Source organism: Ostrinia furnacalis, unplaced genomic scaffold (assembly GCF_004193835.3).
Source record: "Ostrinia furnacalis isolate ACB-3 unplaced genomic scaffold, ASM419383v2 OfSCF5263, whole genome shotgun sequence".
Taxonomy (NCBI): Eukaryota; Metazoa; Arthropoda; class Insecta; order Lepidoptera; family Crambidae; genus Ostrinia; species Ostrinia furnacalis.
In genome coordinates this window covers 88,359-101,319 of record NW_021135502.1, presented here as the reverse complement: position 1 = coordinate 101,319, position 12,961 = coordinate 88,359, and the positions used below count along the sequence as shown (strand labels likewise).

Sequence of the window (12,961 nt, the reverse complement as noted above, 5' to 3'; positions counted from 1 at the left end):
ATGCTTTATTCTTAACGATGCATCCTTTAAGTATGTCATCGATAGTACATAATAACAAGAAGTACGTTAACCGTCGACGAAGCCTTCGAAGCGACCGCACGGTGTAGGTTTCCTTCCATTGCATAATGCCTGGAATATTATAATATGGAGTACTACGAACTAAGAACAATAAATTTATAAACTAATTATACATAATTTAAATAAATAAATAAATAAAAAATGTATTTATTGCCTTCGAACCATTAGACATAGGTAGGTACAGGTAGTTAGACTCAGTTATTTACTCGTACAGTTAAAGACTATTTGACACCATTCCCCAATAATTAATTCTAAAGCACAACTTTTTTTAAAACTTAATTAATTTTAAATTACCCGTAAATTAAGATTATTGGTTGCATTGTAATGTTATTGAAAAAAGTAGTTTAATTGGGTTGATAAAGTTGTAACGTCACAGGCTAGTAAGAGTAGGCGCACACCGTTGATTTTTCGTCGGCCGATAGTTTAGTCGGGCAGTTGATCAGTATGGGCATGTATGGGAGTACGCACACTACGCCGATTCGATTTGGCCGATTTTTCATACAATTTAAAATCGGGCAAAACTATCGGCCAACTAAAAATCAACGGTGTGCGCCTACTCTAAGTATTTGAGAGTCGTTTTGACAGTTTCAAAAGTACGTGAATTGATTGGTGGTGGCAAATACCCTATTTGGAAGAACCCTAAGGCCACACACGTTTTATCGACCCCAATACATGCATGCAGGCTGTAGTGNCGCTTTGATTTTGACAATGAAGACTAAATACCAATATTCTTCTACCAGGTGCGTCTGGAGTCCATCGGCGCTGAAGACATAGTGGACGGCAACCCTCGCCTCATCCTCGGGCTCATCTGGACCATCATCCTGCGCTTTCAGATCCAGGAGATCGAGATCGATGTGGTCAGTATATAGATCTTAGTCTCATCATCTCTTACGCCCGTATTCACAAACATTAGTATGAGGTCTCATAGTACGTGCGGACGCACAGGGTGATACACGAACCAATCACAGAGCTATGAATAGAGCTCTGTGATTCACAGCTTTGAAAAGCTGTGCTTTCGATTTGCTGCTTCACTTAAGCAAGCATCATTTGTGAATACGGGTGTTTAAGTATCATAGATTAAGCACCGGATTATTCCCACCTCTCGTTCCCACCGCTGCAACTCCTGTGTAGCCAGGATCTACAGCTTGACCGCCAATAAAACCCAACCAGTGAGGGTCAATTTTGTCCCGGGGGAAAGTTAAACTGTCATTGGACCCGCAACGAAATTAATCAGAAGAACATAGGAGTTCGAAATTAAGGTTCGACTTCCCTCCATTGCAAACGGATGACAGGTGACAAACAAAGGTTTAAAACCTTTAAGTAAAGATTAAGCACCACGGAAAATAAATATCAATTATGGGGGCCTATCTTATGAGCAATTAGCAACTACTTAACTGCCAATAATATTTTTCACAAAATCGCAGGTAAGCGTACTGTCTGTCGACATTCCACCAGCTCGCACTAAATTTTTCGCAAACTCTTTTATAATGTGAACAGCTAGGGACAGGAATTCGTTGCCTGATTCTGTCTTTCCCGAACACTTTTGTCACCTAACATCCAATTTGTACTTTCCCTCAAGTCGATCCCAGCCTTCCTTTATCTTCGAACTCCTCCTACCTATATTCTTTTAATTAATTTCGTTGCGGTTCTAATCAGTTTGACTTTCCCCCGGGACTAACTCGGCCTTCACTGGTTGGGTTTTTATTGGCGGTCAAGCTGTAGATCCTGGCTACACAGGAGTTGCAGCGGTGGGAACGAGAGGTGGGAATAGTTCCTGTAAATCATCGGCGTATAGAGCAGTCCACCGTGTGATTCTGACAGAGTAGATAATACCAATCTGTAAAGGGCGACTAAAGGACTTAATATACAAACTTCAGGACTGTACAGCGTGGGGATTATAGGCTAAATCTTTCATTTGCCTTCCTCTGTAGATCCATTATTGACAAAACGATGCTGGATTACAGTAGTCAATGCAGACGCCCGGCAAAAAAGCAATTACTTATACAGTTTATGTACTTTCTTTAAATAAGTTCTTATCTGTCGGATTAGGTTAAGCCTCGCTACCTATCACGTTGTCAAGGTCCCGTTATCAAATTGTAATTAAAATTCTTGTTGCCAAAACTCGGTATCCGTGACATTGAATAGGTACCTCTGTCTACTAAAGCCCGGTCCGTGAGCACGTAGAATTTTGTCCAATGACTCCTAGCTACCCATCCTTATCGCTCGCGCGTAATTATATTGCTTTCGCGACTGTGCGACTGGCACCCGCAGTGAGTGTGCGAGCGCGATAGCAACATAATTAATTACCCGCGAGCGATAAGGATGGGTAGCTAGGGGTCATTAGACAAAATTCTACGTGCTCACGGACCAGACTATATGTAGGTACTTTTAAGAAGATAGTAAAATTCCTTCTATTCCAAATGCTGAAATTACTATCTGGTTAAGGGCCTATCCTACCATTTTTAGGTATTGCATAGGTATATAATCCGTAATTCAACAATGCACAGAGCAAGTTTAACATTGGTATCGCCACTGTCAACTGCACAACGACTTACTACTTGGGCTATTGTCTAAAAACGAAAGTCTACAATCAGTGTGGGTTACCAGTGATTGTATGTGGTTCTGAAACGTAGCCTCTAACAACAATAGGCTCTAATAACTCTACAGGCCGTATAAGGAAGCTCAAAAGTTGCAAAGCTTTTTTTATCATATAGTAATTACGTTTTTCCCTCCCCAGGACGAAGAAAATGAGTCCTCAGAGAAGAAGTCCGCCAAGGACGCGCTACTCCTCTGGTGTCAACGGAAGACCAGCGGTTATCACGGCGTTCACATCCACAACTTCACCGACTCATGGCGTTCAGGACTCGGGTTTAACGCGCTTATACACGCGCACAGGTATAAAACATGGGCATAGGTACAACGCACAGGTACCACTTGACACGGGCATAGGTACAAGTTCACAGGTACAAACTGTATACACACCGGCACAGTATAAATGTTGTATACATCTAGACCGTGCGCCTGTCTCACCGCTAATCCCCGCTAAATTTTGTCAGTGTGTTGGCACGCTCACATACAAACCGCGCTCGGTGCGTTTCTATGAAGATGACCTACTCATTTGTATTTACTCTGGTATTACACTTGAAAATTTCGACGGGTTCATCCAGTGTCTAAGTAGCTCAGTTGGAAGAGCAGTCGCCCGGCAAGCGGAAGGTCGTGGGTTCAATTCCCGCCTTAGGCAGTTCTATTTTTTCAAGTTATTTATAATTTTCAAATGATTTAATTTCGTTTTTTTGTTAATATTCATTTATTTGTTTTGTCCCTCAGGCCTGATCTCTTCCGCTGGTCGGAAGTGCCGGTGGCGGAGCCTGTGGAGACCCTGAATCACGCCTTCGATGTCGCGCACAAACATCTGGGCATCCCACGCCTGCTCGATGCTGAGGGTAAGCAATTTGAACTTTATTGGCAAATGATAAAGCTCCAAATCCATCGTGAATTCGTGATCGACTTGCCGCTTAATGATTGTCAATGAGGGCTATCGTTTTAGCGCCACTGTAGAGTAAGGTCCTGTCACTTGCTAGTAGCGAAGACAGTGGCTGGCGCCAACTTGTGAGCGCTAAAGTGGTAGGAGGACTATCGCATTTGCACTCATCAAGATGGCGCCACTGTAGAGTAAGGTCCTGTCAATCGCCAGGGGTGCCAACTGTTAAGTATAAAAACGATAGCCCTCATTGTCAGACGCAGGTTAGCGTACCATCCCTACATTGTCGACATTCCACCAGCTCGCACTAAGCGTCGACGACTCGTTTATAATGTGAACAGCTAGGGACTGGAATTCGCTGCCTGCTGCTGTATTTCCTGAACACTAATCCGGGCGTTTTCAAGGCGAGAGTGAATAGGCACTTACAGGGCAGATATGTACCTACCATATTAGACTGCATCTCACTTAACACCAGGTGCGATTGTGGTCAAATACCTACCTTGTCTAGCATAAAAAAAAATGATTTGCAACTGTATCGTGAAGAAATAAAGTAATAAGCATGGGCATCACTTGATTGACACTTCAAGTTACTATTAAATGTGTCGTTAATTGATTTTTAACCTTGTTATAAGGGAGGTAAACTTCAAAATACATCAAAAACGACTTACCGCTAAAGGCCTTGTTGATTTTAAAGCGTATTGCAAACGGATAAAGTTCAAAATCTAATGAAGAATTCAATTTGTGACAGTCAACCTGTCATAAGACCTTACTAACTACATATTACTAACCAATCGAATTTGAACCTGATTGTAAAGAGATAAAGTCCAAAAACTTGACACAAAAAGACTTCAAAGGACTTTGAACCTTATCATACAGACACAAAGCTCAAAATTGAACAAATTGTTTCCAGACGTGGACACGACCCGCCCTGACGAGAAGTCTGTGATGACGTACGTAGCGAGCTACTACCACACCTTCGCGCGTATGAAGAACGAACAGAAGAGCGGCAGGAGGATTGCTAACGTATGTACTATCTTACTCACACACCCTTCAAAATGTACCCCTCTTTCCTCCTAAAAACTTATTTTCTGACTTCCCTTTCCAAGGATTTCCCCACCTACAATATCCCTAGAACTCCTCAGAACCCACCTAAAATACAGGGTGTCCCAGAATGAGTGAATCAAACTGCTAGGGGAGGTAGCTCTACTAATGTACCTACTACCCTAAAAATATTTTAAAAAAAATTGAGATCGGATTTTTTTTTAAACAAAGTGCTCTAAACTCGAAATCTAGTCATTATTTTCAAAAGTTTGTTTACAGATAAACGAAGCGATCATGTACAGTTAATATTAGTAAGAAAAAACTACAAATAAACTCCAAACGCAGCAATTATAGCCATAGATACATAGGCAAAGCTGATTTATTTTAATTTTTTCAAAAATTTTTTTTTTGTTTCCTTATGTGCTTTATTTATTTTTTCCTATTTTTAGGGATAGTACATTAGTAGAGCTACCTCCCCTAGAAGTTTGATTCACCCATTCTGGGACACCCTGTATAGCCATACTCCTATGATCTGCCAACAGCATTGTTTCGCGTTTTCTTTGAGTACTGCATGACTCCTGGCAAGTTGCACTCAGACTTCTAAGAATTCCTTTAAAAATGTANAAAGCGGATGACAGGTGACAAACAAAGGTTTAAAACCTTATGCACCACGGAAAATAAATATCAATTAAGGGCGGGCCTATCTTATGAGCAATTAGCAACTACCTGCCAATAATATTTTTCACAAAATCGCAGGTTAGCGTACTGTCGACATTCCACCAGCTCGCACTAAATTTTTCGCAAACTCTTTTGTGAACAGCTAGGGACTGGAATTCGTTGCCTGCTGCAACACTTTTGTCACCTGACATCCAATTTGTACTGGAGGGAAATCGATCCTTATCTTCGAACTCCTCCTATATTCTTCTAATTGATTTCGTTGCGGCTCTAATCATTGGGGGAGGCCTATGTTCAGCAGTGGACGTCCTATGGCTGAAATGATGATTATGATGATGAAGCTGTAGATCCTGGCTACACAGGAGTTGCAGCGGCGGGAACGAGAGGTGACAATGGTCCCGTTAAACTGTAAATCATCAGCAGTCCGCTATGGTTTCGGCAGAGTAGATAGGCTCCAACTATTTGCTTGGATGTCGTCGTAAGAGGCGATTGATATACGAACGTCTCTCCGACCCCAGCGTGGGGATTATACATGTATTATCTTTCATTTACCTCTGTAGAACCAATATTGATGAAACGATGCTGGATCACAGTAGTCAAGTGCAGACGCCCGGCAAAAAAAATCAATAACATATACATTTCATGTTCGTCTTGCCTTAAATAACTCCTTATCTCTCGGATTAGGCTAAGCCTCGCTACCTATCACGTCGTCAAGGTCCCGTTATCAAATTTTAATTAAAATTCTTGTTGCCAAAACTCGAAGTATCCGTGACAATGAATACCTTTCTGTCTACAGGGTACTATTAAGAACAAATAATGATTATTTTGGCAATAATAAATAAAGAAATTAGAAGGTGTTTTACGGTATGTGGGACGTCCACCTACAAGGTGGACCGACGACATCGTAAAGGTAGCAGGGAAGCGCTGGACGCAGGCCGCTACCAATCGATTAACGTGGAAAGGATTGGGGGAGGCCTATGTTCATCAGTGGACGTTCTATGGCTGAAATTATGATGATGATGATGATGTGAAGTTGTTTCCTCATCAGCCAGATAGTTTTGACCGTTCCTACCCCTTGCCAATCATTTTAGGGTAGTTGCCAAAGCCACGATGACCCAAACTTTATATGATGTACCAACGACCAACGTTGACAAACTTTTAGCTTTTATAAAATAACGTAGGTCTGGCGTTCACTAGCGCTTAGTCCACATTAGATATTGAAAGGATAAAACCGACCACAAACGACACCGATCTGTGCAATAAAAATACAGGGTGTAATTTTTAACAGATTTTAGTCGGTTCGTTTCCCGGGTGTTGCAAGCAAATTTTTGGAAATCTTTGAAGGCAGATCTGTTTCTTTTAAAAAATAAAAGAATGTTTTCTTTGAGTAAAATTTTCTATCTACAGTATTAAGAGTACTTTCCCTCCAGGTGGCATTTCAAAATTCCACCCTGTATACCTACATAGATGTATTAACGGCAAAAATTCAAAGCAAAGAGAGTCAGTCGAGAATGATGAATTTTTAAACATTGAGATTATTTATTCACCGAAACAAGATAAAACATAGGTCCTTCCTTTTTATTGCTACAATCGCCACTGGTTTCGAATCGGCAGTCCAACACCGACCCATTGGTTTCTTGATCTATTGTCATAGAGAATAACGTGTTTTCTCCTCCCCAGGATGAAGAAAATGAGTCCTCAGAGAAGAAGTCCGCCAAGGACGCGCTGCTCCTCTGGTGTCAACGGAAGACCAGCGGTTATCACGGCGTTCACATCCACAACTTCACCGACTCATGGCGTTCAGGACTCGGGTTCAACGCGCTTATACACGCGCACAGGTACATAATACAGTACAGTGTATACATGAGCCACGCATGAGCACAGGTACCACTCGATATGGGTACAGGTTTAACCGCCTCTGTGGTCTAGTGGTAAGACCACCTGCTTCAGACGCAGAGGTCCGGGGTTCGATTCCCAGTGGGGGCAGATTTTTCTGTTCGGTTTGGTTGGTTGTAGGGCTTGTTCTAAGTCCGCCTGGCTAGCTACCACCATCTTACCTAAGTCTGTCGCCATAACAACAATGTTAACAGCATTGTTGTGTTCCGGCAGTTAGAGGTAAGATAGCCAGTTCCTCCGTGGTTGAGGATTCCGGGTGAAGCTCGCTTCCACCTTCGGCCTGATCATCACTTGCCATCAGATGAGATACAGGCCAAGAGCTTCTTTGTTGTGGATAAAAAAAAAGGTACCAACTGTATACACATGCGCACAGGTATTCGACGCGGGCACAGTTGTACTAGCACAGGTACCACTCGACACGGCCACTGTAACACGCACACAGTACCAGCTGTAACCTGTGGTGCCAGCTGAAGACAAGTAGCTACCACGGCGTGCACATCCACAATTTCATTGATTCCTGGCGCTCCGGGTTCGGGTTCAACGCGCTAATACACGCGCACAGGTATATAACATGGGCATAGGTACAGCGCACAGGTACCACTTGACACGGGCATAGGTACGGACGACGGCACGTCAACGTAACCACTGTGGGTTCTTGTGCAGTTGTAATAGGGGCGAGTTTGCAACAAAAATGGGTAACCTGATGTGCTGTCGTGTGTACAAGTTCACAGGTACAAACTGTATACACACCGGCACAGACCACAGTACAAATGTTGTATACATCTATACTCTGGTATTACACTTTAAAATTTCGACGGGTTCATCCAGTGTCTTAGTAGCTCAGTTGGAAGAGCAGTCGCCCGGCAAGCGGAAGGTCGTGGGTTCAATTCCCGCCTTAGGCAGTTCGATTTTTTCAAGTTATTTATAATTTTCAAATGATTTAATTTCGTTTTTTTGTTAATATTCATTTATTTGTTTTGTCTCTCAGGCCCGATCTCTTCCGCTGGTCGGAAGTGCCGGTGGCGGAGCCGGTGGAGACCCTGAATCACGCCTTCGATGTCGCGCACAAACATCTGGGCATCCCGCGCCTGCTTGATGCTGAAGGTAAGCAGACAATTTGTTGTGACGATTTTGAACTTTATTGTAGAAGGATAGGATTCAAAATTCATTGTGGAAATTCGTCATTTCTTGTCAGGTTGACATAGCACACCCCTCTCCCCATTTATTTATTTATTTAAAAATTTCATTGCATACACATAAAAATAAACGGTACAAAATCCGAGCTTAATGCCATGTGACATTCTCTACCATCTCATCACCCTAGGCAAAACAGAGAATTTGAGTAGGTGGTGCTTTACTTCCCATTTCATTGTGAAGCTTAATGCAAGGAACTAAAGCTCCAAATACATAGCGGAAATTCGTTTCTATACAGGGTGTTAGGTAAATGGGTATATGAGCCGACACTAGCCCATGCTAACATGGTCATATAAATGGTATGGTGAAGTCAGATATCATCATTTTATTTTTTTTTTAATTTTCATACAAAATAATTTTTATAAAATCCGATTCGTATGAAAATTAAAATATACCCATTTACCTAACACCCTGTACATGTTATTATTATTATTTGCTTGATTTGTGTCTGTCTTGTAAATAAATAAATAAATAAATTATTATCCATCCATAAGCATAACTGTGTTTACCCAAAATTGTGCAAATATATATTTGAATTTGAATTTGAATTTGTGTATGTTACCAGTGATGACATATGACTCTGAAACGTGGCCTCGAAAAGACTCCAAAGTTGCACAGGAGAGGGCAATACTCGGTGTCTCTCTACGTGATCGAATCAGAAATGAGGAGATCCGTAAACGAACTAAAGTCGCTGATATTAGTCCGATGGATTAGTGGACGTCTTTTGACTGATATGAATGATGATGAGATGATGATGTATAACATAACTTTCTCTCTTGCTTCCAGACGTGGACACGACCCGCCCTGACGAGAAGTCTGTGATGACGTACGTAGCGAGCTACTACCACACCTTTGCCCGAATGAAGAACGAACAGAAGAGTGGCAGGAGGATCGCTAACGTAAGCACTATTTTACTCACACACCCTTCAAAATGTACCCCTCTTCAAAGATTCAAAGATTATTTATTCATTCTTTCCTCCTAAAAACGTATTTTCTGACTTCCTTTTCCAAGGATTTCCCCACCTAAAATATCCCTAGAACTCCTCAGAACCCACCTAAAATACAGGGTGTCCCAGAATGGGTGAATCAAACTGCTAGGGGAGGTAGCTCTACTAATGTACCTACTACCCTAAAAATATAAAAAAAAAGTTCGGATTTTTTTTTAAACAAAGTGCTCTAAACTCGAAATCTAGTCGTTATTTTCAAAAGTTTGTTTACAGATAAACGAAGCGATCATGTACAATTAATATTAGTAAGAAAAAAGTACAAATAAACTCCAAACGCAGCAATTATAGCCAGATACTTAGGCAAAGCTGATTTATTTTAACTTTAAAAAAAAAATTTTTTTTGTTTCCTTATGTGCTTTATTTTTTTTTTCTATTTTTAGGGATAGTACATTAGTAGAGCTACCTCCCCTAGAAGTTTGATTCACCCATTCTGGGACACCCTGTATAGCCATACTCCTATGATCTGCCAACAGCATTGTTTCGCGTTTTCTTTGAGTACTAAGCATGACTCCTGCCAAGTTGCACGCTGACTTCTAACAATTCCTTTAAAAATGTATTTTTTTCTTCCACCAGATCATAGGCCAGCTGATGGACTGCGACGGCCTGAAGACGGAGTACGGGCGCCTCATCTCAGCACTGCTGGAGTGGATCCGGCTTAAGATCCAAGAGCTCAACGACCGGGAACTACCTAACTCGCTAGATGGGATCCAACGGCTTTTACTTGCTTTCAAGCAGTACAGAACCGTCGAGAAGCCACCGAAGTAAGTGCAAGTAGAGCTAACAGTTCCTTCAGGCAGTACATGAGTTTATAATGCCCAAGAGAGAGCTCATAGAACCGCCAAGGTACGGGAATATTCCCACTCTCGTTCCCACTGCTGCAACTCCTGTGTAGCCAGGATTTTTAGCTTAAGCATCTGCTGCCTAACTCTCTGTATGGCATAAAGCGGCTGGCTTTTAAACAGTACAGAACCGTCGAAAAGCCACCGAAGTAAGTACAAGTAAAGCTAACAGTTCCTTCAGGCAGTACAGGAGTTTGTAATGCCTAAGAGAGAGCTCATATAGCTGCCAAGGTACGGGAATATTCTCACTCTCGTTCTTAACGCTGCAACTCCTATGTATAATCTACAGCTTGCAAAATTCCAACAAGTGAAAATCACCAAAGCAGTAGCCTTGGTGTTTCATTCCACTTCTCAGTCCTACTGTTGTAACTCCTGTCCTGTAGCCAGTATCTATAGATATATTGACATAAACCCAACTAGTGAGGGCTATCAAAACGGTGGCCTCAGTGTTATTGATATAATAATAATAATAAATCTTTGGACAATTTCACACAGCGGCAGCTAGCCCCAAAGTAAGCAACTTAAATGCTTGTGTTATGGGTGCTAGCTTGACCGATATACTACTTATAGTATACTTTTTTAAATACATACATATTATACATAGTAACACCCAGACCCGTCACAGAAATTAAAATTCATCATTTCAATTTCTCCCCGGCCGGGAATCGAACCCGGGACCTCTCGGCATAGTAGTCCGCTCTGAACCACTACACCAAACGGCCGACATATAATAATATATAATTTTAGCCTTGACCATCCTCAAGTCTTACAGTTTTGAATTTCAAGCACCCTTGAAAATTTTGTCCTGTAATTTAAAGTACACTAGGTAATGATCGTCACTTACCATCAGGTGAGATATAGGCCAAGAGCTTCCTCGTTGTGGATAAAAAAAACACCTGGATGACGAATGTTCAAAAGAACATGGATCATGGAAGTATTGGGACTTCACGAACAAAACGTTCATGATAGAATCAAATGGCGGCGCATGATTGGGAAAGCCGACCCCGCGCAAGGCGAGGCAGAAGAAGAAGAAGAATTTAAACTGCATAATCTAATCATATGCGTCCTTTTCCAGGTACAAAGAGCGCTCGGAGATCGAAGCCCTGTTCTTCCACATCAACACGATGCAGAAGAGCCTGGTGGGTGAAACCTGGGCGCCGCTCGAGGGGCAGCTGCCTCAAGACCTGGAGAGAGCCTGGCAGCAGCTGGAACAGGTGAGGACCTGGAGAACTATTTGTTTTCAGAGATTATTATCCTATCTTTTGTCTTAGAATTTGTCAATTTCAACTTACCAAATTTAAAATTTGCATGGAATTTATTGTCATAAACTTAAAATTAAATAATTTCTTCAAACGTGTGCGACCTTAGTAGCTGTTCTGTTTGTTATTTTCGTGGATAACGGTGCTGGTTGTGCATTTATTTAAGATATATCTGTAAGACTTTTTGTAAAACCGTTTGTACAATTGTTTGTTGTCCCTAAAAAAATAAAAAATAAAATAAAATAAAATAAAATTATTGTGTAAGACCTGGAGCGAGCTTAGCAGCAGCTGAAATAGTTTGTGACTTGGGGATTTATTCCTTTGTTTCATGCAGAGTCATTTTCTAATACTTAGTGCGGGCCTGGTAACTGCTGGGTTAGGTTTAAACACAAATAAATTTGTTTTCATGCAAAATATCTGTTTTGACCTGGGACCACCCTGGCAGGAGGTTTAGCAGGTCAGACCACAAAGAACTATTCATTTGTGTTCATGCAGAGTAACTGTCTTAGATCTGGATGGAGCTTGGCAGCAGTTGGAGCAAGTCAGGACTTGGATATTTATTGCTTTTTATTGTTATTTATTGTTTGAATGATGAGTTACTATCTTAGACCTGGAGCGAACCTAGTAACTGCTGGAGCAGATGAAAATCTAGAAAATGTTATAATGTGCCATATTACAAAGAATTTTTACATAAGATGCCACGATGTTTATCATCAGCGCAACAACGATTCATGACCCTATGTTATTTTCAGGCGGAGCACGCGCGCGAAATAGCGCTGAGAACAGAACTGCTGCGGCAGCAGAGATTGGAACAACTGAACTACAAATTCAACACCAAGGTAAGCCAATTGATAACTTTCTTCTGATTTAATTTTGACCAATTGAGTGACTGATGCCTGTTTTCACCATCAATCCCTAATAAGTGACCCCAATGGTAAGACACATAACAGGATTAGGGGATTATTTTCATAGAGGTCACTTAAAAATTAGTGATTGATGGTGAAAACGGGCACGACTTTCTTGCGCTGCTCCTCAGCACTGGCCCATTTGTTATGGAGGAAGAGCTTCTTAGATCACTTGTATTAGAGGCCGGTAGATCTATTCTCTTAAATAAAACACTGAATACTCAACTTTCACACTATATTGCCTTATCTTCTACTATATAAAAATAAGTCGGGTTTTTCTCCCTGACGCTATAACTCCAGAACGTACGAACAGATTTCCACGGTTTTGCATTCGTTGGAAAGGTCTCGGGCTCCGTGAGGTTTATAGCAAAGAAAATTCGGGAAAAGGGGGTAAAACGGGATCCACGCGTACGAAGTCGCGGGCGGCCGCTAGTTTTAAATACAATTTATTACTTATTATAGCACAAAAGCGCGGGGAGTCGTCTCCGCGCGTCCCGCTATACTGACGTTTGATTCTCGTGTGACATTGACAATACGTCAATGTCACTATGACAGCAGCTCATTGGCTATAACGATATCGTTCCAA

At 41.6% G+C, this 12,961-nt stretch overlaps 1 protein-coding gene across 1 annotated transcript in view; it reads left to right on the top strand.

The window, feature by feature from the left end:
• The window catches only part of LOC114360916 (spectrin beta chain, non-erythrocytic 5 kst), a 133,336-nt gene that overhangs the window by 35,297 nt on the left and 85,078 nt on the right, over positions 1 to 12,961 (top strand). Inside the window, exons 5-11 of the mRNA XM_028315781.1 lie at positions 819 to 935; positions 2,816 to 2,973; positions 3,406 to 3,521; positions 4,470 to 4,582; positions 9,946 to 10,133; positions 11,287 to 11,425; positions 12,223 to 12,309. Coding sequence (XP_028171582.1) covers positions 819 to 935; positions 2,816 to 2,973; positions 3,406 to 3,521; positions 4,470 to 4,582; positions 9,946 to 10,133; positions 11,287 to 11,425; positions 12,223 to 12,309 — 918 coding nt within the window. The remainder of the gene's footprint in view (positions 1 to 818; positions 936 to 2,815; positions 2,974 to 3,405; positions 3,522 to 4,469; positions 4,583 to 9,945; positions 10,134 to 11,286; positions 11,426 to 12,222; positions 12,310 to 12,961) is intronic.